This window comes from Rousettus aegyptiacus, unplaced genomic scaffold, assembly GCF_014176215.1.
Source record: "Rousettus aegyptiacus isolate mRouAeg1 unplaced genomic scaffold, mRouAeg1.p scaffold_m13_p_11, whole genome shotgun sequence".
NCBI lineage: Eukaryota > Metazoa > Chordata > Mammalia > Chiroptera > Pteropodidae > Rousettus > Rousettus aegyptiacus.
The window spans coordinates 42867554-42894917 of NW_023416286.1; the positions used below are offsets into that span (position 1 = coordinate 42867554).

General features: G+C 39.8%; 2 protein-coding genes and 1 long non-coding RNA gene across 12 annotated transcripts in view; 2 read left to right on the forward strand and 1 right to left on the reverse strand.

Moving 5' to 3' along the window:
• The window catches only part of TACC1 (transforming acidic coiled-coil containing protein 1), an 87074-nt gene extending 81797 nt beyond the window's left edge, over positions 1-5277 (forward strand). For all 10 annotated transcript variants that reach the window (XM_036228740.1, XM_016127372.2, XM_036228739.1 and 7 more), the window contains one exon: positions 489-5277. In XM_036228740.1, the coding sequence (XP_036084633.1) occupies positions 489-557 (69 nt within the window). In that variant the 3' untranslated portion in view covers positions 558-5277. The remainder of the gene's footprint in view (positions 1-488) is intronic.
• LOC118609367 lies at positions 1689-15464 on the reverse strand. The gene is made up of 2 exons (XR_004953364.1): positions 15307-15464; positions 1689-13543 (listed from the first exon to the last, which is right to left on the reverse strand). It is a non-coding gene; the product is annotated as an uncharacterized LOC118609367 (long non-coding RNA).
• An 11524-nt stretch (positions 15465-26988) lies between these two features.
• Positions 26989-27364, forward strand: part of PLEKHA2 (pleckstrin homology domain containing A2) — a 65965-nt gene continuing 65589 nt past the window's right edge. The window contains exon 1 of the mRNA XM_016127377.2: positions 26989-27123. The gene's annotated coding sequence lies outside the window, so the exon portion shown is untranslated. The remainder of the gene's footprint in view (positions 27124-27364) is intronic.

Sequence of the window (27364 nt, forward strand, 5' to 3'; positions counted from 1 at the left end):
TTCTCCCTGTGTCTCCAGTTGTATACTTACGCCTGTGGCATCCATTCAGCTAGGACAAGGTTTTTACCATGAGGTCAGATAACCCCTAAGACAGTGTTCCTGGTATAGTTGGACTCCAGAATTTCAGGTTCCTGGAGATACTAATGGATTGAGTGAGGCCCAAATACTTGTGTTTTTAACAAGTACCCCAGGCAATTCCTATGATCAGAAGAACATTTGAAAACTAAGAGATTCATGGACAAGATGCAGAAGGCCAGTGGCTATCCTCATCATCTACTCAATTTAAACAGAACTTTGTGAACATATGAACATTTTCCAGGGGAGAGGGTATAGAGATCTCCTTTCGCTAAAGGGTCTCTGCTGTAGAAAAGTTAAGAGCCACTGAATTAGGTGGTCTAGGTAGAATGTAACCAGTCTTGGGACTGTTTAGCAATAATTGTCTTTAACTTGGAACACAAGTGACCTGCATTCTATTATTTGTCTTTCAGAACCAAGAAATCGAAGAATTGACAAAAATCTGTGACGAGCTGATTGCAAAGCTAGGAAAGACCGACTGAGTTTCCCCTCTTAGCTCAGTAGATCTGCATTTGGCTGCTTCTCTCATGACCACAATTATCTTGCCTTATCCAGGAATAATTGCCCCTTCGCAGAGAAAAAGAAACTTTAAAGAAGCACATGCCTACTGCTGCCTGTCCCGCTTTGCTGCAGACGCAACAGCCCTGGAAGAAACCCTAGTATTGCACTCACAAAAGGAGTGCATCTGACAGTCCTAGCGTCTTTCACAATTTGCCATCGATAGGTTCAGTTAGACAGGCTGCTAAGTTTGGGTTTGTAATTTCTCTATCTTTAATTTCTTTTAAAGTCACTTTACTTTTCCAAGTGCGTTAAATTTGTGATTTTATGGCTACTATTTAGGATCATCTCCTGTTCATCACCTGTCTGATTTTTTATGTGTGACCTATTTATTTCATCTTTAAAATTTAATTTTCAATATTAGCGGTTTTATTTGAGGAGATAATTTGGCTTTCGTTACTTCCAGTTTATAAACGAGCAGGGGCTCTGAGTACCCATTTATATATACATAGACACACACTCGCACATATTTACATATGCTGCTGTTTTTTCCCTGAAGCATAGTCAAATAAGACCTTCTCTATAGAAGAGCATTTTTCCATAAATGTAAAGCCCTATTTTGAAATAGAGTCTTGGCTCAGAATGCTAACTTCAGAATTTGGGGGAATTGAAGATGTGAAGACCCTGGACTGATGTCTGTCATGACTTGTAACCCCAGGCTCAGGTTTCACATCTAGGGAAGACTTTTCACAAATGTTTTGTTGCTCTGATATTTGGACTCCCTTCAGCCTTGATGAGTGTGGCCCCTTTGGGCTTAGTCCTCAGACTGAAAGTGCCTGCTTTCTGCAGGAGCAGCAGGGCGGGGCTCCTTCAGAGCCGGGGTTTGGCAAGGCCCTCCTAGTGCTGTTTTGTCTCCTCTGCTTCCATTTGTTATTACAAAATCAATATTTACTCTTTATTATCTTTCTGTTTGAAATATGCAAAGAAAATCCACTCGTAAAAGGTTTAGATGATCTTATATAATTAAAAGGTAACTAGCCCCATAAGCAGTTATAAAGTGAAGAAACGGTTGGTTTTGCACTAGTACGATGCGTTGTTCTTCAGATTTGTTCTTTAAGGCAAAAAAAAAAAAAAAAAGTCTTTTCAGAGTTGATAGAATTTTTAACAAAATGGGCAGTAAAAATCATATGAACCCATCCAAAAATCAGCTCATCGCGAATATTTTTAAACAACGGCCATTTGAATACTGGAGGAAGGAAGCGCAGGGAGCACTTCCATACTCACAAAACCAAAGTCCTCAAGTTAGTTCTTCCTGGACTTGGTTCAGACTGGGGGGGCCACTAACCCCAAAATGGAAAGTTTTCATGTAGTGCCAGTGAATTCCCTAGCATTTGATAGGCAAAACCAAATCCATGCAAGTGTTTTAAAGCACTCTTTTGTCTTAATCTTAACACCCTGAAAGTCTTCATGGTGATATGCACTATATTCAGTACATGTAAGTTTTCGTACTTTTCTTGTAAAACTATTGCATGATCCAACTTCAACGAATTGTGCCTAGTGGAGAACCTTTATAGATCTTTAAACATGAATTTTTTCTTTAGAAGTATACTCTTCACACGGGTGCAATCTTTAGCCCCAGGGAGGTTAATATGTCTTTTAAAGCCAGAAGTCATGTTTTACCAATATGCATTTATCAGAATTGGTGCTTAGGCTGCATTTTAAAGCCTATCGTCTTACCATTTTGTACAAAAAAAAGAACAACAGAAATGATCTGTGGTTGGAGAAATGAGTTGACAATCATTTGGGCTTTGAAAGCAGTCACTGTGGATTAATGTGAGTGCTGTACTACAGTCATAGCAGCAGTGGAGTGTAAGTGTCTCCAGTTGGTGTAACTGATTTCCTCATTCAGTCCTCTCCTTATTAGGGAAATTACTAAGTTTTGCAGAAAGAAACATTGCTAAACCTTTTCGCTGCTGTGTTTTGGTGAGATATCCATGTTTACTTGTTTTATATTGATCTGTTGGAAGCATGGAAGGCTTAAAGTGATTTCCATTATAAATCCATAGTCCTCTTTTTAGGCTTTCTGTGTATTCAGAAAAGTAGCTATGTGTTAATAACAGAGGTGATGACAATCCTTCCCTAGCACACTGGTAACAGAAACTCGCTTAAAAATTAGACCTTAGAAAGAAACTACTGCACAAGGACTACGAAAAGGCCCGCGTTAAGTAACTTTTGCTGCTGGCATCTCAGCCATGACCATTACAAGGATGTGTTCTTCCAATTTAATAGGTGGATATTCTCCAACAAGAATAAACATGTAGCTTGTGCAGCTGGCAAGTCAAGATAATTTACTGGGCAGAATGAAGTATGTTTGTTTATTTTTCTTTAAAAATAAGCAAAACAAAACAACCTCGAACCTTTAGAACTCTAGAGTAAGAATATAGCCTAGAGTTTTGGCCACTAGGGGGCCAGATTACATGTTAGTTGTCAATAATAAACCCTGTTACAAAAATGAAAAGAGATGATGGAAGTTGCTGATCTAGATTGCGGTTTGGGAGTATTAGGTGATCTTGTTGACACCCTGGATCCACGGCTATTTCTTCAATTTTTGACTTTGCCAAAGTGTAGATAGTCTTTATCTAAAAGTATTTTAATTGGAGACTGAACAATTTGTCACTCGTTTGACTGATCAGTAACAGACCACCTGAGATTTACTCTGTTAGGAGAAGCTCCTAAAAGCCAGTGACCTGCCCAAACCTTTTGTTCTGTAAAACTGTTCTGGAAGTGTTGAGAATCCCAGTTTTCTCATGTGGCTTTTAGCTTCTTTAGATACAGCCCAAATTAGGAAGTGCAGAAGCACATGATGGTACAAAATGCTAAGGATCTGGCAGCCTTTCAGAATAATATGGAATCTAAGGGAAGATTTATGTTTGGTGTTGGGAGATCTCTCAAGTTGAATTTTCTTTCCAGCCAGTTACCCTTTCCACCTTTGTGCCACGCTTTGTTCCACTCTTACACAAATACTTAGATCGATATTAGAAAGCCCAGAGTTTGTACTGTTTGTAAACGAGGAGAGTAAACTGTCCTAGGTGTGCCTGGGCCATCCAAACACAGCCAGTGAAGCGCTCTCTTTAAGGGAACTAAGGGCTCAATGGTGCCTCTCAAGCTCAAAATGGAATTTTTAAAGAGTAAGCCAAGCATTGGTGAGCTGTGTACACAAGTTGGAAATGATTCAGCACATCCCTTTCTAGTGGTCTAAAAGCTCTAAAGCTCCCTTTTTGTTTCCTTTTTTTTTTTTTTTCACCACAATTAGTAGCCATCTCATGAACTGTACACGACTGTTGTGTCTTTGTAGTTTTGTGACCATGCGAGCTTGCTCTTGGACTTGTGTTTCTTTATCCTCTTGTTGGGAAAAGAGAAACTAGATGTTGAAAGAGTAAATGATTCAGGCAAAGGAGTCTAAAGTAAAACTGTATATATTCTGAAGAATTTAAAAGATAGCAGATTGTTATATGCTTACTAAAGAACAGATATAGTCTGGGAATCCCAGATGTCAAGCCAAAGGTCTAAGAAGTTATCTTCAAAGATTTTAATAAAGAAGTATTTTGAGGAGACTTCTGTCCAAAAAGGTTTGGCTGGCCTCCAGATTCTGGTGATTTTTAAAAAGCAATTTATTATTTAAACCTTGAGTCTTCCCTATAGTAAAGGTAAATTGGACACTTCTAAGGATATCCTCTGGAAGATAATATAAATGACAGCATTTCCAGGGAAGACTCACTCCCCAGTGCCCAGAGCTAGCATTTTGGAGACTAAAGATTGCACTTTTCATAGTTCTTTGTCCAAATGCAGTCCCATTTCTGTGCCTCTTAGCATGCCATTAGATTTGGACAAACAAGATTCCTAAGGAATGACTTTATTAACTATAATATGGTTACAGCTATTACATATATATATATATATATTCTGATTATAGTTCTAATATGGAGATGCTATGTGTGATGCTTGCAGTCTTAACTCATTTGGAGGAGGCCAGACATGGAGCTGAGATGTGGTTTGAACCTTCCCTATATTGATTCTTCACTTTAGAACTAAACAATTCTCCCCCTCTGCCTTTTAGTGGTTATAATGAAATGTACCTCCCAAATAATTTCATAGTCATATTGTTAATTGATATTCTATATTTATGAATAATTTTCAAGTGGACATTTAAAAATCTGAACTCAGAAACCATCCCCAGTCCAGATACAGGGCAGTCTGTAGGTCACCACACCCTCAGCCTCAGCCTTGGTCCTTCTTACCCAATGGGATGGGATCCAGGCATTTCTTTTAAATCTCAGAGGTAGCAGTAAACCTTTCAGTGTTGCTGTTAGCAAGTGTGTGTTTGCCAGTAGATACTCATTTGTACTAATGTGCCAACAAGTAAATGTTAATTGAACATCTGCTTCCACTGTGTCCCCATGGGTGCCATGAAGTGTGTGAGGAGCCTCTCTTCCGGAGGAATGAACGCTGCATTGACTACTGCTATCAGGACTGTGTTGTATGGAATAATCATCTACATAAATTTTATATGCACAGTAATTTCCCTTTTCTATGTCAGGTAAATATTTGTAAAAGTTATACTCACACAAATGAAATTATTATAATGATTACTAATATATTTTTTCCATGTTTCATTGCTTGAATAAAAACTGTTTACCACTGTTAGATTTGGGTGTATGTATGCCTTTTTATCCCCTAGTTGTAAGTCGTTTCGTCCCCAAGTGAAAATTTATGACAGCCTCATTTTTATGAGCTCCAATCTAAAAATAGAAAAGATGACGTTTTTGCTGCACTCATTCTGTGGTATTTTATGCATTTGGTTGGGTGTGTAATTAAAAACAAAACAAACTTTTTAATTTGGACCTTACGGTATAAATTTTCATGCTTTAGCATCTGTGCAAACAAAGTATTTAATTGGGTGCTTCTTTGTTTTGCTTGCCTGCCCTAGCGTTTTTCAAGTCACAGGAATCTAAGTCCAAGCTTTCTGACTTGTTGAAGGACACGGGGTAAGTCAGAACTGTAAACATTGCAGAATAACCCACACAGAAAATAGTTGACGTTTTGTGTCTCTTCTAGTTTAATACCAGAAAAACATTTTCAGTATTACCCAGGCCAACTCTCTTTTTAAAGGGATAGAGGACTGGGGAGGAAATTTCATGAGTTTTATTACAGAATAAGATAAATTAAGAGGCTCCATTTTACAATTTAGGTAAGGATCCACTAAGAAAAATCAGCACCGTCATTTCCTTATTATTTACCACATCTTACGACATCACAGCCTATAAAATTCCTAAAAAGAATATTTTTCACACTAGTGTGTGCTTGAACTGCCAGGAGGAGAATCCTATAAAATGACTGGAGGAGGTGGTACTGCCATTTACTGAATGCTAAACAGTAGAAATCTCATCATTTTCTAAGAATTATTGGGAAGAATAAGATGGAAATAACCTTTCTATTTTACAGAATTTTATTCTTAGGTGAGATTACTTCATGTTTTTACACTTTTAAAAATAGAATATCATGGGATCATTTTAGTGAGTACCAATCAGTATTTTAGGAGAAAATATCAAAATGCATTCCCAAGTTAAGTTGTTCATGAAATTTGTTTCAGATGTAGATATGTATGTACTAGGTCATAAAAATTAGTTTCTTGCTATGGCTAGTGGTCAAATTATGAAAAAACCTGATCTACTAAAGTTAATTATTTTACAATTAAAGAAACAGAGGCCCAGAGAGAAGTGATGTGGCCAAGACTGCATGGCTTGTGTGTTAGTGAACATTGTCACCTTCACTCAAAACAGGCAACAAAATTGCCACTTAGTCCTCTTTAAATCCAAATTCTCCCAATTTGGATAGTATTATGTTTATATTGTTTTCTAAGTTTGTAGGCATTTAAGGACCAATCAAAACCAAATACCTTTTTTCTACATTCATTCATTTACCATTAGTGCATTTGCAGTGTTTAAAGTGAAATGTGCAAAGTTTCTGAGGCTAGTTAGCTAAAGAAAATTGTTTTCAAGTTTCAAACTTCACTGAAATACGAAATATATTAATTAAATCTTTTTATTCCCCCAGAAGAAAGTTGTCTCTATTCTACATTTCTTAGCCCAGTTGTGGCTTGTAGGTTGTTTTATCTAAATTAAGTACATGAGAATGGAGACACAGTGGTGCTTACAATCTCATTATTAGAGAAATCTAACCCCAAACAAGACAAAATGGCATAGAATTGTTAAGTCATGTGACACAGACTAAGTGCTGAAGACATCTAGGAGAAGGCACAATATAGTGAGGAAGGAGGACACATAAACCAGGCAGAGCAACAGGTTGTGCAGAATAACACTCCGGGCTCAGTCTGGCTTCAGATCCCAGCCTCAGATGTTTCACCTGCCCAGGCTTCTGTTTTTAAACCCTGGGGATAATAGTTCCCACCTCCTGAGGTGGTTGTGAGGACTCAGCAATAATGCTTGCATTGTGCCTAGCCCTTGGGTCCTTAATAAATGATAGTGATTATCATTACCTGAAACTTCAAGTTTATAAAATTTTCAAATTTTCTAAGCCCTCAGAATGAAATGACTTTGCTATTAGTTTTATTAGACTTCTAAAAATAACGAAACTTTGGAAACTTAAAGAGTTACCTTTGTTCTTTCATTTGATATTAGTAGAAGTGGAAGATTAGGAAGAGAGGAAGATTAGCTAAAGATGGAGGCCAATGTTGGGGTGATTGAGCTATTAAATAGAGAATGGAAGTCACTGTGTTTTCCAGACAATTCTAAGACTCTCCAACCCTGTACCAGCCATAAAATAATAGGCTTCTATGATCTCTATTTTCCTTTGCCAAAATATGCACATCCTTCGAAGTTTGGTTCCCATGGAAATATATATGCAAGAACAGACTGAAGATATAGCTCAGTTAACAGAACTTCATTTTGTAGCCAATTTAAAGGAAAAGGTAATTGAAATTTGAATTTTCTATGTTCATGTGCCTTTACAAACACGTCACATTAACAATTCCATGTAGGTGTAATTGTTTTATGGTATTGTAGTGGAATTTTTTGTTTGTTTAATCAGCAGGGGAAAATGAGGCTAAAAAAACCATAACATCAACTAATTAGCTGAGAAGGTGGAGCAGGCACATGAACCCAGGTCTCATTGATCTCAAATCTCATTCTCCTTAAGGCTACTCCATGTTGGGGCATACTTCAAAAGGGCAAAGAAGGTCATTGTAATCACTAAAAGAATTTTCTTGCTCCTTTCTCATCTCAAGTGGGAATATTTCAATGGATATCACAGAAACCTTTGCAGACTCTAGTCATCAAATTTCAGTAGCATGAGAACATGAAACCAATCAAAGATGCATAATTCGTTACCGTATTGGAAGAGTGCTGTTAAGGGAAAACAAAACTTGTGTTCTTCTTTTCAGGCCTCCTTGTTTTGCAGAAAGATCTTTGGCATGAAAAGCTGAGATGGGTTCTAGTTCTAGTTTTAGCCAACTTCATTGGTCTGGCCCTTAACACCCTCATATGGACCAAAAATGCTAGGAGGTTCCTTCCTGTGATTGTGTAATTTCATATATCTGCTAAAGGTGCTAACTATAAGGCAAAAGATCCCCTAGATTCTCTGTCAAAATAATTCTGAAAACACCTGTCTTGAGATGTACTGACAATAGTGAACTTGCCACAAGATGGTGAGTCCCTAGGACTTTGTGCCATGTTCACTGTGGCTGCAGCATTCAGAGAGGTGAATGCCCACATCACACAGGAAGGGAAGAGTCCTGGGCTCAAGCCCCAAACCAACATCAAAGTCTGTACTCTCATTTTCTCGGGCTGACTGCTCCAGTTTGAACCTCTGTTTTGTTCGCAGGATGAAGAAGCTGGGTTATATCCTCAGGCCTCTCCCAAGAGTGAGAATGTCAGTACAGCCCAACACTCCTATGACTCAAATTCACACACATTAAACACATTAAACATGGCGGACTCAGTAATTCAGCTGCATGCTTTGTGAGGATGGCAAGTCTGTGCTGTCTGCATTTCTGAGAATAAATTAAATTGACAAAATGTGCTGAGTTCTAAAGACGTGTAAATTCATGATTACAAATATTCAACATAAGACTTAGAAGGGCATTTTTGTTCTAGACACCAAAAATAACAGCACAATTAGCTAATTTGGTGCATTCAGGCATAATCCCAATATTTTACTAAAATCTTAAAGAGTCCAGACAGGCCTGTCCAGACCTCATGGTGATGTGCAATAATAAATGTGTCTTCTATTTCACCAAAAGACTTGGAACTTACTGCAATTTGTCCTTTTTATTTTTGACATCCTGATTTTTCCAGACATGTTTTCTTTCTCTTTCAGTTAGTTGATCTTTGTACCACCACCAATTTTCAGCAAAAATAAGATGTCTAAAATACCATTTTATTTCCTGCATCAATTTCCAGTGCAAATGTGTGTTAATGGTCACCGGGGGCTCCACTTCCAAAGACTTACTGTCTTTAGAGCCATGTTTTTCAAACTGCAGGTCAAAATCTATTTTAAAGGTTATGAATCAGAAGAGAATAAAAGAGTGCTTGTTGTAAGAGTAAATAGCGAAGGTAAGTAGTGTTTCATGGAACTTTCATTTCACTTGCAAGCACATATGCGTACTCGGTTGCAATTTTAAATGTCTTAGGTTGGGGGCCTGAAGAATTAAAAAAAAAAAGTTTTGAAAGTTTGAAAGCCACTTGCTTTAGGTTATGTAGGAGAGGGGTTGTTGAATCAGTTAAGGGTTTCTTGGGAGTGAAAAAAACGATTGCAATACCCATCTTTTAAAAGTAAGCTACAGAGTTAGAACACTTACTAGCCAACGATCACAGTTTATAGTAACTTGAATAAAATCAAAATTTTAGAACAGGAACATGAAGCTGCATTCAGAAAACAGGACATAAAAATTCCTTTCTAATATTCAGTTGAAAGAGAAAGAAGAAAAGAGGAAGTTAGAAGGAGAGCATATGAAGAATAAAAGCCCATGAAGCTAAAACTGCTCTGAAAAAATAGTCTAAAAAAGGAAAAGAAAATTTCTTCTTTCCTGTTCCCAAACCTTCCTCCACTCTGTGGCAGCAGAGGGCAGGCTACTTAGGTTCCAAGCCCTGTTTCTGTTTTGCTACCACTGCTAAAAACTTCACCTGACTCACATCTGAAAAAAAAATGAATCCTCCTTTGTTAGAAGCAAGAATTCTCCTTAATTACAAGTTTTTATACTTAACTTTCTTGCATAGGTCAATTCTAAATTATAAATGTTTGTAGACACAGTAAACGAGATCTTTTATTTAAATCTTAACTACATTTGGGTGATTTTGTTACCTCTAATGCCACCCTTCCACCGAATAACCGTGAGCAATTAATACACGTGTATTAAATAAATAAGTAACCACATGTTTTCAGAACTGTGATAGAATTTGAAGTTGAATTCAAAAGTTTGAATCAAGTAAATAAACCTAAGGAGAAAACAAGAAGATTTGGCACAACATCACACAGGTAGCAATTAGAGAATTCCAGAGGTCTGGGAAAATAATTGGTCAATTGGAATATTTATTAAAATAACCACCAGCTTCTCTAAACATTTTAAACTCATTTTGGAATAATTTTAGATTTACAGGAAAGTTACAAGGATTCTCTAAACTTTTCTTCCTTCTTTTGTGGTTAGCTCTCTACTTCTACCCTTCACTGTGTCCCATCGTTATGGTGTTCCAAGAGGTTTGAGCATCTATTGAGCATTTACCATGTGCCGAGCCTTCGGTAGGTCTGATGGGAGAAAGCTACCTTTGCCCATTTCTTTTCCCTGTGCTCCCTCTTCTTTCAAACATTATTGTACTTATGTGGGATGTTGCACAAAGGGACAAGGAAGGAACATGAGTGCTTCACCTCTACCTTAGAAACTAGCATTACAGTGATTACAGCTAAGTGGTGGTACCATGTGCAATCTCTTTCCCACTAAAAGATACTACTTTAATTTTTTTGTTTTAAGTTATGAATAGATATATGATAATTCACTGGCTTGAAAGAAAGGCCCTGTTCCTTTTCCTCCCTGCATCTTCCGTGCAAAGAACTGAGCTGAGTTCAGCAGAGAGCTGTGTTCAAGACCTGGCCTCTGCACTGGGGCTCTGGGCAGTCACTGTGATGCTGGAGACCTCTTTCCTCCCCTACAAAATACCAGAAGTTTTGACTCACTCTGTGACTCTATGTTCTTTCTACAACTACATGTGTTTAGGTACTCTAAACTTTTAAATTTAAAACTTGAGCTCATTTCAATTTCTGTTCAGATTTCCTTATTATTTCAGATATGTTCTCCCGACACAGCTGGTCCTCTAATTCATTTTGGTAGTAGTCCTGCATTGAGAAATGCTACTTGTTATGGAATTCCTGTTTAAAAGTCTGCCACCCAAACGAACATTTGCTTGAGCCCTAAATGAAATCAGATCACAGACACACAAAAAGAAATGGAATCATGAACCCTTAAGCAAAAATATAGCTGTACTTGTGTGTGTAACTTTAATAACTCAATAACTCAATGTTCATGGGCACGTGATCTTCATGGAGCAGAGGTTCACCTGGCTGGAGGCAACTGCTTTTGTTATGTCTGGGAGACAATACGAGTGAGGGAGAGGGAGGTGTATACACCAGGAGGCAAAGCAGGTGGCATCTGTAGATTCCAGCTGGGTCCATTTCAATTCTGTAGGTGGATCAAATTTTGGGCCTATTTGTGCTTTTGATCTGCCATTTTCCTAATTCTGGAAAATTCTTAATTCTGGTCTGTGAAATTGACCAATACCAATATAATATAGTCCAACAGTTTCTCTGCCTTCCCTGGAGAAGGTATATTGTAATGTAATACTGGTCACATTTTTTGATAAGCATATATTATTTAGACTTATTTATAATTACATTTTGTTCTAAAAAAGGATTTAAGGCAGTTTACAGGCAGGGTATAAAGGCATCAGTGTCACCTAAGATTTCAGTTAGGAGTGATTATGACAGAGGACTTGATGCAGTTGGGACCAGTCACTGCCACCCACCCACATGACAAGCATGGATGGCCAGCCAGCCGTTATCCTGTCATCACTACAAATTGAATCTATCGAGAACAATTTAGCAAGTTACTCTTCTTAAATCTCTCCCTTTTGTCTTTATCCATTTGTTACTTAATTTGACAACAATTATTTGAACATCTATTACATGGGAAGGACTAGATTAAAGGTTATTTGAATAAGACAGAATTCTTGCCCTTATGTTCCCATTATCTAATTCAGAGGTCAGCAATCCATAGCCTGGCGCCAAATCCAGCCTACTGCCTGTTTTTTTAACAGCCCTCAAGCTAAAAATGGATTTTACATTTTTAAATGGTTGGGGGGGGGGGGGAAACAAGACCAATATTTCATGTCATGTAAAATTATATGAAATTCAAATTTCAGTGTCCATAGATAAAGTTTCATCATAACAAAGCCACGTTCCTTCATTTACATAATGCTGATGGGGCTTTCATACCACAATGACAGATTTCAAGGTTTTAGGAGTCCTTTACCCACACTTGTGTCATCACAGCTAGAGGTCCTGACAGAGACTTGTTGGATGTAGCCAACTAAAAATAGACTTTTCCTCGCAACCTTCTTCCCGGGACTCGGTATGGCAGAGCTACTCTGGAATTGGCCGAGTAAGTGTTTCTCTACTGTCCTTCACGGCACTGATTATGACCTTTGCCAGAAAATGTTGGCCAAGTAGTGATTTGATAGCGAACAAAACCCACGAGGAGCCATAATTCAGACCCTACGGCTAAAAACTCAGAATGGAATGTTTTGTTGCCCAAGCTTCCGAAGTTATCTGGTCAAACTGCTTGCATTTTTTTTTGTTCGTTTATTTGTTTGTTTGTTTGTTTGTTTGCAAAAGCAAGACCCTGCAGGACTACAGCTGCTATATGACCTCAAGTGACCACCTCAGTTAATTTCCCAAGTTAGTGCCTTTGTTTATAATGATGCAGAAAAGATCCGGGGTCAGAAAATCAAGGAAGAGAATTGGCACACTAAGTCCACATTCACTGGACTTCGAAACTCACAGTGCAGCAGGGAGAGCTAAAGTCAGAACCAGTCTGAGCAACTCAAAATGCCGAAGTGGCAATGGGAGAAAAATGACTAATCAAAAACTCCCCATCATGTAACTTTTTGTTCAAAGAAATGTCATTTTCTGCTAATCAGAAAATATTATTGCTCAAGGGCAAGCCCCTTAGAGATGTAGTCCCACGCCCTTATTTAACAGATGAGAGACAGGAATAGCAAAGTGACCTGTCCAAAGCCACATAGTAATTTTGTGACAGTGGTAGAACTTATTTAGGTATTCCTCCCATGCAGCCATTTTACCTTTGTTAACCTACAGAAGAAAAAATAATAGATATCTTTAAGTTTTTAAGAGGAGAAATAGCTTGCTATTTTGTAGTCTACGTGAATGGCAACCACTAGAGTTATGACCAACCCATGTGGCTATTCATGGTGACCCTACTGGGTGGACTTGTTTTAAAACTCAGAGATAAAGAATCTGTATAAGGAAAAATGCACCAATTTAGACAGTTTTCAATGGCAGTATTAGAAGAAAAGACACGACGAGGGCTTACTCCTGTGGGCCGATTACAAAGAGCTATCGCGTAAGTTCCTGGCTGAAGAAGAGGATGTAATTTGCCTGCTTTTCTGTTTGTGACTGCCAGGCTTCTATAAGTCTCATAACTGGAAAGCTGCCACCCCCATTGCCAGGCCTTGCTGCTAGTCCTCCGCCTTACTCCAAACCTGTCTCGTGGGTCCTGAGTCCTTGCAGGGCAGCTCTGGCCTCCACTGACCCCGTCTGGGGGGAACACTGATGGCTTCATTCATCTTAGTGGGCCAAACTTTGGCTGCACTCCAAGGGAGATAACCTTGAAAAATGGAAATTTCAGAAAGTTAGGGAAATATTTTAACCAACAGTAGAATCAGTTTGAATTTGAGTTGTTGAGAAATGGGGAAGTGGGTGAGTGAGAGTTGAGTTGGGGCTAGTGAAGAGAACAAAATAGGAATCAGTTTGACTGGACACTAGAAGGTTTCCTTAAAATGTGAAAATAATTTGCAGAGGAATGTTTACCCAAAAACTAATCTAAAGAAAAAACAACTTACACACTGAAATCTAAATGTCACTTGATTCCCAGAGGGAATGAGCTCAGAAGTTAAAAGGAGAGGGAGCCTCTCCAACTATTAAATATATTTTTAAAAGTCTCCTTAGGGTTTAAATTGGTTCCAGGAAGAACATAGGCTCTTTTCCCAGGGGAGGTATCTGTGCAAATGCTAATAGGAAGGCTGAGAAGCTCAGTGTTCAGAACGGGGGCGGTGGGTGCAGAGGGTAGAGAGGTCAGCCAGAAATATTCTGTCAATGGTAGTTTCAGCTGATAAATTCAGCCAGATTATTAGATCAAACATTTGGAGCTTTAGAAACTCCCCCTGGTGTTGCTTTTGTTTATCATACTTTCCTGGACCTTGGCGTTCACGGAGTCGTATCACTGAGAGAACTTAGAAAGTGGGTCCAAGTTTTCTAAGGCGCAATCTTAGGAATGGAAAACAGCTATGTGGTCAGTTTGAAAGGGTCATAAATAAATTCGAGTGGGCAGTCTTAGTAAGCACTGCCTCAGCAGGGAAGGAAATTGAAAATACAACTGACCAGCTACAAGCAGCTAGCTAGTCATTGGATAAGAGAGAGGAACCAGGTTTCCCGATTCTCAGTCTAGTTCTTTTATTATAAACTTGATCCTATAGAGTACAAGTCACCCTTGCAAGTATAAAAATAGCTTCGAAGATGAAGTTGATTTATGTACTAAGTACAGAACAGAAAGCCTCATGTCCCCAACTGCCACCCAGATTCCGGATCTCATAGCAACTCTTCACCCTCAAAGGCCATGAAATAGAAAGAGAATGAAAAAGACTCTCCCACCCAGGCCAGGTGACGGGAACCTTGGGGAGATTGGGGATATGTGAGCTGAGGGCCTGGTGGGGAGGCCACTCTTACTGGTGCTGTAATTTCAGAAGGCTCCTACTTCCTCTTCTGCAAAACCTCTGACTTCCCGCCCCTTGTGTCAGCCAGAGCCTAAAGCTTTCCCTGTAAAGCTTCATTTCTTTTTATCAGAACATACCTTCACTGTGTTCCATGGAAGCAAAGGCTAAAGGAATTAATTTTACCACAGATGACACAAAGAGAATACTGGTAATTCTACCCACTCCACCTTCCACTAATTCCCCTCATTTTTATCTGCAATCTCCACCTTGTTCGGTTGTTTTTTTCTCCCACTGTTTTGTATCAAAAAATCTCCAAAGTAATTACTGACCATGTGTGGCGTTCTGCTACCTCTGGGTCTTTAGCAATTTCCATTCGTTTGACAAATCTTCTCCAAGCTCCTCCACAGTCCAGGTGGTATGCTAAGTATAAGGGATTTAAAAAGCCAGTCCTTTTCTCTCCAGATCCCTCCATAGTCTGGTAGGGTGAGTCAGAAAGTAAAGCAAAGGACAAGTCTGGTAATGAAGGCTGTGTCCAGGTGAAGGTGCCTACATGGGACACAGGATGGGAGAACAAGGAGACTGGCTTTGCTTGGAGGTCTAGCAGGAGATAGCCCTGCTTGGAGGATGCAGGTGAGGGGACCAGAAAAGACATACTTACCCCAAGGAATAGCTTGTGCAAAGGAACAGGTCAAGAAAGGTCATCTCTGGGAACCGTGGTAGTTGGGGAATGGAAGGACACCAACTTGAAGAAGACAGGCCGGGGTCAAATCATGAAGGGTTTGCTAACCAGACTAAGGCACCCTGGAGTTTCGACTTCATGCTGGAGGAAATAAGAAGCCAATGAAGGTTTTAAAGAAGGAGACTGAGATGATCAAGATTTCTGATTTAGAAAAATCACCTGGGCTGGGGTGAGAAGAATAGATTGGGAAAACATGAGACTGGAGGCATATTAGATTGGGGTCCCCACATGGTTTCTCGGCAACCTTTGCCCTACTTGGAAACTTCTAAATTTTAAAGAAAGCGGATCCTGTGCAGAGATGGGAGCAATGATTCCTCTGAGAAGAATTCTACAGAGGGCCTCCCCATAGCTCTCTCCACAGAGAATTGTGAGCCCATTTCCTAGGACTTGTCTTAAATCCTTAAGTGTTAAGTTTCAGGTAAGGGAACCTGAGACATTTCTAACATTACCTTATAGCAATAGTTCTCAAAGTGTGGTCCTCACATCATCAGCAGCAACAGCAGCATTACATGAGTACTTTAGAAATGCACATTCTTGAGCTCCACCCCATATCCACTGAATTGGAAATTCTGGGGTCTAGCCACAGTGTTTCCACAAGTCTCCAGGTGGCTCTGATGCAAGGCTAAAGTTGGAGAGCCACTTCCCTATGGCACCACACAGTCCAAGGGACTATTCGGGAGACTGGAAACCAGGCTCAGAAGTTTCTCTTTTTGTTTTTCTGAGAGAGAGAGAAGCTTCGAGCCCAGTCGAAGTCACCACTAAGCAGGTTAAAAATACCATGTGACAGAAATGGAACTATTATAATCATCATTTATTTAAAAAATATCTCACGAATGGTTTTGAAAGCCTACTATGTGTATTGTCCTCTCTGGGCAGAGAGAGGAGAGAAATGAAAAAGGCACAGGGTTCCTGTCTATCGTAGGATTCTGCCATCACCATCATCACCTTCAAAAATGTTTCTTAATGCTAACAATAGTCACTTATAAGAATCCACATATGAGAACTTACAGGGCTTACTGAGCACTAATTTTGCACCCAGCTCTGTGCCCTAAGGTTCCTGCTCTCAAACAATTTACTATCTAGTTGTGTCAAAACTTGAATACAAGAAGCAATCACAGTCACTCAATATAGCATGTAATAATGCACTAAATTGTGGCAAGGTTAAGTAGGCTTTGTCAATCCAAGAGCCCTCCTCCAGCTTTATTTCGATGACTTTTATTCTCATTCTTTTCCTGGTGTCTTTTTTCTTGATTCAGACAGTGGTGACCCCATTCTACAAGATAAAGTCAGGCCCCTTTCATCTTCCTCCTCTTTTACTCTAACAGCAATTTCCAAGCCCACTTTTCAAAGAACCTCAAAAGATTGTCAGGTCTACCAGACCCCAAATACAGCCAGAATGAAGTCAGAGTTTCACACCCCCTGAGGCTGTTGAGTCAGGTGTCTCCAGACAGGAAGATTTGGCTGCACCTCTGGGGCTCTGAGGAAGTTATAATGCTACCAGTGGCCAACCATCCCTAGGAACTCAGGCCTCCTTGGTTTTGTGCCATGGAGGTGTATGTGTGTGTGTGTGTCGGAGGTGGGGGGCAGTCCTTTGGTACCCTGACTCCAAGAACTCTGGCCTTTATCTCTGGAGCCCTGGGCCTCCATCATTGATCTCCTAAAGGAAGTTTTTGAGGATATGACAATTGCTGCATTAACAGACAACTCTAGGAAGAAAAGGAAAAGGCCTGTTCTATAAATAAAGACACCACTCCTGGATGATGTACTGTCCTCCACCCCACTCCCACCCCCAATCACCCTTGTGACGGTCAGAACAGAGCAGCCTCAAGCCAAGGGATTAGTGCAATCACAAGGTCACAATAGATACCCTGGTCCATAAATACTCCTGGAGAGCTTTAGTCATTGAACAGGAGCCAGGAGGTGAAAGAAAGCAGAGGGAGGAGGGAGAGAGAGCTAGAAGCCTGCTAGGGCTAGCTTGAAGATCTCCGTTAAAAGAAAGAGAGAGAGAGAGAGAGAGAGAGAGAGAGAGAGAGAGAGAGAAAGAAAGAAAGAAAGAAAGAAAGAAAGAAAGAAAGAAAGAAAGAAAGAAAGAAAGAAAGAAAGAAAGAAAGAAAGAAAGAAAGAAAAAGAAAGAAAGAAAAAGAAGAAAAGACTGGCTTTCCTCCAGAATGTAAAAATCTGTAGAGGAAGTAGAGAAGGGAAGGGAAAAGGACAATTTCCACAAAGGTACTGTTATTTTTAGGACAGTTAGTCTGAGCTTCAGAATAGAGATCTGCCCCCCAAATGTTGTCAAAAAGAAATCTAGGAGCTGGTACCAACAGAAGTTTCAGAATTTCTGTTAATAAGATTGGCATCAGAATTACTGGAAGTTCAAAGAGAAGAATTTTTGGCACCTCTGCAGTGGAAAATCTCAGAGAAGCAGGAAGAGAGAGCAGAGCAGGGCTCCTGCACTGATAAAGCTGGGAAATAGGTTAGAATCTAGTTTCCTTGGATGTGCAGACCGTAGAGCAAGGAGATCACTTGTTGAAGGGACCTGTTCTGTACGTTCCGAGGACCCTGGGGACCTCTGGGTCATCACCCTCTCTTAGGGGATGCATGCTTGCGTGGTGCAGGTGAATGGACACAATGAGGAAATACGATTTGGAGATGAAAAGCTCTGTCTGGGAGCAAGTTGCCTAAGAGCACTGTACTTAATAGAGAAGGCCATGCATACTGGTAACAGTGCCACAGTACTGATATTCTGCATTTTCACCCGACAGAGGGGCGGGCAGAGAGTGGATCAGCTTTACTGTCACCAGCAGAGACAACTTCCAGAGCAGCTTGGGTGAGTCATCTGCAACACAAGCACACTCAACATTTTAAATATGGAAGATGGGGGTGGGGAGATGCCAACTAACAAACGCTGAATTTTGGGTACATGATTTTTGGACCCGGTGTGTCTAATTCGATCCTCAATTATTGAATCTTTTATCCCATTTAAGTAAACTTTGAACGGCTTACCTACAGGCTACTACTAAGCTGATATGAGAAGGCAAAGTTTCTTAGGATAATGTGGCCAATATAAGCAGCTAATAAAAAAACAAATTAGCTAATTGGGATATGGTCACATATGTTATTAACATCAAATGGTATTAACATCTCATTTTACTTTTTAAAACCAAGGTTTAGGTTCTTAGTTCTAAAGTGAGTTTGTGCTTATAGCTAACGTTCAGAGGGAAGCTTTGAGCGCTGGCTGCCTGCCTTTTCCCACATCTCAACTGGGACCCGTGTTGGAGACAGGGCATTGTGTTGGGTACAGAACAGATTTGACAAATTGTGCCGGTTCTTATCTGCAGAGAAGAGCTACAGAATTAAATTCCTCTTTAGCTTGCTTTTGAGGACACAGGTTCAACCTCTGCAGAAAATATGATTAAAGAAGATTGTGACCAAGCAAGTGGGAATATAAGAAACTCTTTTGCTTCAAGAGGTTTAGAGGTCAAAAGCTAGCTACAAATAGCTGTAAAGAACTTGTTATGTGCAATGGGAGCTATGTGATTATAGACTCTATATTAGGTTGTATTAATCAATATGAAATGTCTTTCTGTGATCTAAAAAGCTAAACCTCAATGTCAATCAAGCGACAGATATTTAGCACAAATTTATTATGTGCGACGAATTGCATGAGCCCCTGCTTTAAGACATCATGTCTTATATATTAAATTAGATTGGTGAGTCAAGAAACAAGTGTGTGGAAAGCAAAAAAAAAAAAAAAAAAAAAAAAAAGGGGAAAAAAGAGTCAACTGAAATTTTGTGTCATTAAGTGAGGAGACACATTGACTTAAATTTCACTGGAAGTTGCATGTTGCTTGCTGCTTAAGACCAAATGAAGTCACTGTCATTAGGATTTATGGAAGGATGAGCCATCATAATTTGCAATTTGATTTAAAGTTTTCAAATCTTTCTTCAGAAATTGGTAATGATTACATCTCATCTGAGCTCCAGCCAGCTGCCTGCTCCTAAGTACTGCTCCTTGTGATCCTGGCCCAGGCAATGATGTCTTCTTGGCAAAGCCTCTGGATAAGCTGCTGCAGCTGCAAGCTGTTTGGGAAGCAAGAAAATTTACTACCATTGGTCTTCACAAAGAGCACTTGTGTCCTGGGGTGTCCCACTATGACTTTTTTCAGTGAGAACTCATAAAAATGTAATCAGTGACAACAGTTCTTTTGACCCTGGACAGAAGAACACACAAGCAGCGCTTGTCTCATATATATTTTCCAGGGCTTAGCAAACCTTGCCATCTCTTTGCTCCCCCAGGTAAATTTTGTCACACTTTCTTCTGAGATGCAGCTGCTTAAAAGGCAGGATGGACATATGTTCCAAACATATTTCTCAATATATGGCAAGCACTTCGAATAAGCAGCAGAGAAACTACTCGGAGCACTTGGCAGAGTCATTGCCTAACGCTCTTTTGGGTTAACCGCACTTGTGGCCCAACTCATGATAAGCAGACTCAGTCTGGTATAAGCCACATATTGACATTCAACATCAAGGTGAAGAGACTCTGGAAAAAACCTACAGCATTTACTGCCAACACTTGGTTATGTAGTTCTAGGTTACTTTCTAATTATGTCTTATGTACCAATGTGTCAACCTACAAACACCAATTAGTGTCTTCTATAGATATAGTCATGGTCCCCATCCTCAAATATAGGGAACAAGTTATTTAATTCTTTATACTTCCCAGCCTACACTCCACAGTGCTAAGCACTTAACAGGAAATTATAAAGTGATGAATTCCATTTCCAACAGTTCTGCATCAACCAGCTAGTGGATCTCCTTGTATCACCTGTTATTGGTGAGCACTCACTGCTGAGACGTTGGATGATGGCGATACTTCAGATGCTGAGAGGTGCCTGACAAGTCAATAGGTTTTACAACAATTACCTGCCCCCATAGATATTTTTAACTGCTCAAACTCTTTCTCAACTCCATCCCTATGAATGAAGATCAACGTGCTGATGTAGCTAATTGCGGGGACACTAATAACTCAGACAGGTAGATCTGCTGTAAATCTCATCTGACATTTTCATTAAAACTTACTGAGTTTCAAGCATCTGGGCTCCTACCTCTTTGGCAGAACTATCATGTGTAATCTAAATATGCAAAATGGAGAGAAACTCCATTACACAATAAAGTATTCCAAGATCTATGCTAAATGGTAGGGAATAAATGTGAGTCAGGAAGGGTTGTGTGTGAACAGGGAAAGATACTTGTAAACTGAATAGTGCCATAAAATATTAAAGGGCTAATGTTAGAAGTTCATCAAGTGAACGCCAAGGATGCAGAGCAGGGAATCGTTCATTTTGCTTGGGGACAGTGATCTGGAAAGGCTACATAGATGAGGTGACATTTGATCTTCAGCTTGAAAGGGTAATAGATTTTTGTTTGATGATGGGGTAGAGAAGAGACAAATTGTAAGGAAAGATGCAGCGGCAAAGTAACAGAATCCACCAGAGGATCGGGACGTCACTTTGCATGGCCAACGCAAAGAGGATAAGGAGGCACAGGGAGAAATAAAAATGGAAAGAAACGTAAGGCAAGATCATGAAGGGCTTGTAGTCGGGACTAACGAGTTTGGCTGTTCTTCTGTAGGCAAATGGGAGCCATGTGAAAGTTTTTAAAACCACAGACACATAATTAGAGTTTTATTATAGAAAGATTAACCTGGAAGCCATATTGAAGAAGGATTGGAGGGGTAGACCCACGAAGACATCTCACTCTCCTGCTTAAAATCTTCCAAAAGATTAAATAAAATCCAGGCTTCTCATAAGCATCCAGAAGGACCCCTCCTTCTTCCATGTTGTGATGTACCACTGCCTTCTCAGGGGAATACTCAAAGGGCCACAGGGACCTTTGTCAGCTCCTCAAACATGAGAAATTCTTTCCACCTCAGGACCTTTAAATTTATTGGCTATTTCACTTGCCTAAGGTTCTTGCCCTTGGCTCTCCCTGTGACTCCTCCTTCTCAACCTTCTTCCAGAGAACACTTATGTCCTTTTCTCGTTAATGTGTTGTAAATATGTGATTTTTTTGTTTGCTTAATTATTGTTTTTAACCCCCTAAAATATCCTTCATGAGGAAAGTGGTCATCCTTTTTTATTTCACCAACACAATCCTAGTCCCTGAATGAATGAATGAATGTAAGAATAAATGAATGGTACACCAAACAAGAGATGATAATGGCCCAAACCAAGGCTGCAAATGGGGAGGAGGGGACGGAATAAAGAGATACGAAGCTCAAGAAGTGATCCGGCTTGATGACTAAATGGATGTGGGTGGTGAGAGAGAGAGGGAGGCATAAGAGCGACATTTCGTTTTCTGGCATGGGCAACTGACTGGATGGTTATCCTTTACAGAGACAGGGAATGCAGGAGAGAGATTTATGAGACATAATTGATGAAGTTGATTGTATATATTAAGTTTGGAACGTTCAGAAGTAGGAAATCAGGAAGCAATTAGCTATGGGAATCTAGAGCTAGAAAGAAAGGTCCAAGCTACAGACACATATTTAGGAGTTGTCAACACATACCATCGTTGAAGTCAAAGAAGAGACATCAGTTAATTTGAGGGTGGAAAGGGTATGGGTGTGAATGAGAGAACCAAGAGATGAGCACCGGTTCTCAGGATATGTCTCCATATGGATAGAACGGATGTCTGGCAGCCAAAACTGTGCAGGACATCCTGACATTTCATGGGATGGTTGTCCACACTACAGGCTACGCAGGTGCCCATGATGCCAGAACTCAAGAAAGATCTTCCAGAGGGCCACATGAGAGACCCCTTCCCTGGCCTGGCCTCTCTGAGAGAAGAACAAAAGGTTTCAATCAGCCAGCAGGCCAACCAAGGAATGAAGTCCAGAATGGCGTTTAACCTGCTGCTTTGAACATTCGGGCAGGAATTTTATCAACATAGTATGTGCACTTGAGACCAAGACCCAAGTCCTCAGTCTAAACAATAGTTTTCTTTCTGAAGTCTACTCTGTGGGAGTACATTCTGTTAAAGTATATAGGCTTTTTAATATAATTTTCTTTTTTACCTATTTATTTGAATAAGGTATATTTCAAATAACAATAGTTTAAACTCATTGACAAAGTAAAGTGAATATAAATAATAATTTTCTAAAAACAGTACTACAATGGGCTTTTCTTCCTTCTCAGTTTTTGTTTGTTTGTTTGTTTGTTTGTTTGTTTTTTCTCCATAGGCTCTTCTGTTTTTTCCTGCCTGGGGCTTCATTCTCTCAGAGCAGCTTTCCCGACCCGCAATAGGTTGTCCCACCCTAACTTTGACACACACAAGAGGAGCTGAATTTATTTTTCTAGCTCTAATTTGAAATATCCCAAATAAGCTGACTAATTGGTCAGACTTGGGTCACACTCTCATTTCTGGACAAATCACCTAAATCAGGTAGGTGGGATACCGCAATGGGTTCAAATTAGGGCAGGTATCCATTTGCAATGAACCGACCATACAGAAGAACATGCCACTTCCCTCTGGAACCAGAGTTGGAGAGGGAGGGGTATTTCTCAGGAGAGTAGTAGGAGGGGGAGGAGGCCTTCTCCAAAGATAAGGTGTTTACAAGTGTACTAGGCAGACTAAACGCTGTAACCAGTTCTCTATAACTGGTGATTATACAACGGCTTTCAAGATTTCCCTTCCTCCCACCTCCACCCCTCCCAGCCCTCACACCAAATGCTCACAGGCTTTTCTCCCACATAGTTACTGGAGATGGTCTTTGAAATCAGCGACTCTGATGAAAATAATATCGTTACTATTTTCTGGAATTACTGAGCTTTGCACAACTCGTGCGGGTGAAAGGCACCTTCTTACCAAAGTCAGCTGAAGAGAAATGGGCGGAGGTGCTCTTTTCTTCATGAATTATTCCACCTGCAGTTCACGTACACATTATTTTACTTCCCTTTTCACATCTGTTGCCTGGCTGGGCCCCCTGCCACCTGGTGCTATTACCCCTCCTTTCCTCCACATTTAACCACCCCCTTACTATTCAGGCCATCCTCTTTCCACAGGGCAACATGGGGCCCTCAGTTGCCCTGCCAGTGTGCCCACTTACTTGTAAGCAGTCACTACTCCTACAATCTTGACTATCGATCAGCTGGTCTAATCTTTTTATCTTACAGAGGAAGAAAATGAGGCTAAATGATCCTAGCTGACTTTTCCAAGGTCCCCCAGGATGCTAGTGGCAGAGTATAGTGACAGCAGTGTTTTCCAGTCCCTAACCCAGTGATGTCTCCAGGAACTGGACAAGGCAACCAGCAAAAAATAGAAACAGAGGTGTACAGAGAACCACTTAAGCAGTTCCTCAGGCCCTGTGTCAGAAATCGCCCGCCATCACTCCACTCTTTTTACTCTTTTGAAATAAATACGTTCCCTTTAGGGACACGTGCACTGCAGGGCCTCTCGCCAAGACCGAACTGGCCGCCCCCTGCTTGCTCAGCTGATAGTTATCAAGCCCTACCACGCTCAGTGAGGAATGCAAACAAGACAAAACCAACTACCCAACCAACCATGTTAGTTATGGTTCCTACCATTAGAAAGTTTTCAAACAATTTGGGAAGATAGGCCAAAAATATTTGATCAGGTTTAGGATACAAGGAATGGTAGAGACCAGGCTTCCCAATACTGCCCTTACTCTTCGCATCTTTCATCTTATAGAAAAGAAAATGTAATAAAAACTTCCCCCGGGCTCCATAAAATGCTCCCCAATCTCCTCTGTCGTTAGATAAATATTATTACTATTGTGGGAAAGGCCTAGATATCTAGTGCCAGGAATTCAGAGGACGATCTACCAACTGCGTTCTGAGTAGCCCCTTACCTCGGGAAAGGGGCAGCTGGGCATCATTTGCCCCTCTTCCAACATGCAATGAACTGAAATCCTTTAGCCCTGGATGGAGGGAACTAGAACCAGAACTCAGAATGCCTGTTTTGTCGACTTTCAAATTATTGTTACCCAAGCAACAGATGCATACTGTTTAAAAATGCAAATAGTACTACAAGGCTTGTAACAAAAAATAGCTCCTTGCTTCAATTGCTGCCCTCATCTGAGAAGCACTTTAAACTCAGCTGTGTCTTAAACTTTTTACCTTCTTGGTTTCATATATCATGTTTATGCTGCTAGTTTTTGCTTTTTCATTCTATGGACATCTGATTATGGAATAGGAGATTTTAGCTTTCTTTCTAAGTGCCCTACCAATTACATAACACTTTTTACCAAATCGATGTTTAATGTTTACATTAGTATTTATGTAAATATTATTCAGAGAAGAGCCATGTAGTACATTGTGATCACTTTTTCTTTCCTATATAACTTTTTGTTTTTCCTGGAATTAATAACTTTTCTTAATTGTTGTTATTGTTATTTAATTGATTTTCTATGTATCTGTCATTAATTCATCTTCTAACTTTATAAATTATGAAATTACAATTTAAGAAATAAAATTCTTAATTTTATAATTAAGAATATAATTTTATAATTAATAAGAATTAAGAATTATAAAACACTTCCCAATGCTTTCAAAGATATGAGGTGATCTCCCAAGGTGGGATGTACAACTATTATTCTGAAACTATCCTTTATCTTCATCCTGGGAATCTCCTCCATTTCTCTCCTTTGTTACGCTCACATTTTCCAGAGAACTTCTAAGTTCGTCCCCTCTCTTGTTTTAGAGAAACACATCTTCCAGTAGCATTTTGAGAACGAGTGAATGGAAAGTGAATTATTTGAGACAATGCCTACCTAAAGAATATCTCTATTCTTTCTTCGTGCTTGATTTATACTTTGGTTGAGTATAGAAGTGTGGGTTATAAATCATTTTTCTTTCTGAGGTTGTTTGAAAGCCTTGATTCTTTGTCTTTTAGATTCTAGTACTGCTAATCAGAAGTCTCATGTCTGATTCCTTGACATCTCTGAGTTTGATCTATTTCTTTCTCTCCAGAAGCTTTTGGGATCTTTATCTCTAAAGTCTGAAATTTCACAGTGATGTATCTTGATGTGGGTCTATTTTTCATTCACTGAGTTGGGTACTCATTGGCTCTTTAAATTTGGAAACCAGTATAGTTTAGTTCTGGGATTTTATCATGAATTAGTTTTTCTGTTTTCTCTTTTTTTTCCAACTTTCATATGGCAACTTTTATTTAACCTCCTGGGTTTGTGTGCAATTGTTTTCATCTTTCTTACTTTTTAATTTTTTGTTTTTCTGTTTTACTTTCTGGTAGATTTCCTTAACTTTATGTTTCTATTCTATTTAATTCTTTTCTGTCAATATATTTGTAATCTTGATGAGTTCTTTCTTTTTCTCTTAATCCTCTCTCTCTCTCTTTAAAGAGTATCCTGTTTTTTTTTTAATGATTATTATTTTAAAAATGAACACAGTATATATTTTTTTCAATATGGCAGTAAGTTTTTCTCTCCCTTCATTGTCTCTGTTTCTTCCAAGTTCCTCCCATATTCTATCATTTGTTTTTCTTGGTCTTTCTTTTATGTTGGGGGATTCCCTCAAGTAGTTGATTGTCCTTGATGGCTGCTTCCAAAAACTTGATTCAGGAAACATATTGAGAGAGGGCAAAGACTACGCACTTGACCAGCAAGGAAAATGGGGCCAGGTTGAGGGTGGGACCAGATATTAATTATTTGATGAATTAATTAAAATATATGTTCACTATATTCCAGACACTGTTACAGGTAAAAGGGATGTAAAAATGGGAAAGACATTCAGAGAACAGCAGGGAAGAAAGACAGGTAGATACAACATAATGTGATAAGCATACTTAATGCTCAATAAACATTAATTTAGTGTCTATTGTATGTCAGGCACTATATTAGGCACTTTAATTTTATTTATTCCTTATAATAACATTGTATTAGGCATTATTATATACCTATTTTCAGACAAGGAAACTACCAAAATATATGAGGTGAGACCTCTCTTCAGTGCCTCTTTGGCCGGGCACCCAGGGGCATGCTCTCCCTTGCTCAGTGGCCCACAGTCCACAGCACTGGAGGTAGAGGCTCTGGCTGGCACAGTAGATCTTGTCTGAAACTCACTCTTCATCCTTGGACATCACCCATTTTACCTCCTTCCTCCCAACTCCAAATCTAAGGATAGCATTTCAAGTAGTATCAGAGGAAGAAAACAAGTTCCACAGGTAATCAGCTCAGTGTTTTTCAGTACTGTCTTCAGCATGGAAAGGACAAAGGGAAAACAAGTCATGAAAACCTTGACTTAAACTGTCTCAAATCACAGGAAACTCTTAGTTGTCCAGCCCTTCTCTTTCTTGTTTTATTCTTTTTCTCCTTTCCTTTTTCTTGTCAATAACAAAAATTTACTAGAGTATTGAGATAGTAGCTAAGAAATGGCCACGATAACAGAGAGGCTGAGAGAAGGGTAGAGGTAGTGGGAGTCAGGTCTAGAGGGAATTTTTTCAGAAAGGCTAATCAATTGTCCCCCCGAGAGGGATTGAGGTGATCACGTGGGTGCATTGGGGAGAGGGAAACACACACACATACACACGCACAACCCCCTCTGAATTTAATCAGTTTTTAAAATTGTCTTTGAAACAGGAACTTGCCTGGGTCTCCTGAACCGAAGAGCACAGGCCTTGCCTTCCTCCTTCTAGCAGTCACCTTGTCCTCTGAAGCTATCTCCTTTGTGCAGAGTCCTGATCTTTCACAGCTGGGGAGGGGTAAGTGGAGGCTGCGGGCCCACAGGGACTCCCTGGGAGCTCCGTTCACTTTAGGTACCTAAGGATTAGGTAGAGAAGGTTCTTTGTGGGAGTGGGAACCCGAACTCCTCATGTATTAAGAAAAGAAGGTGGGGGTGGGGTGCAGACAAGCGATTTTGCCAAATTACAGATGGAGTGGACTTGATCCAGAATAATTCCCAAGAGAGGTCCTCCCACACCCACAGGAAGGCCAAAAAAAGGC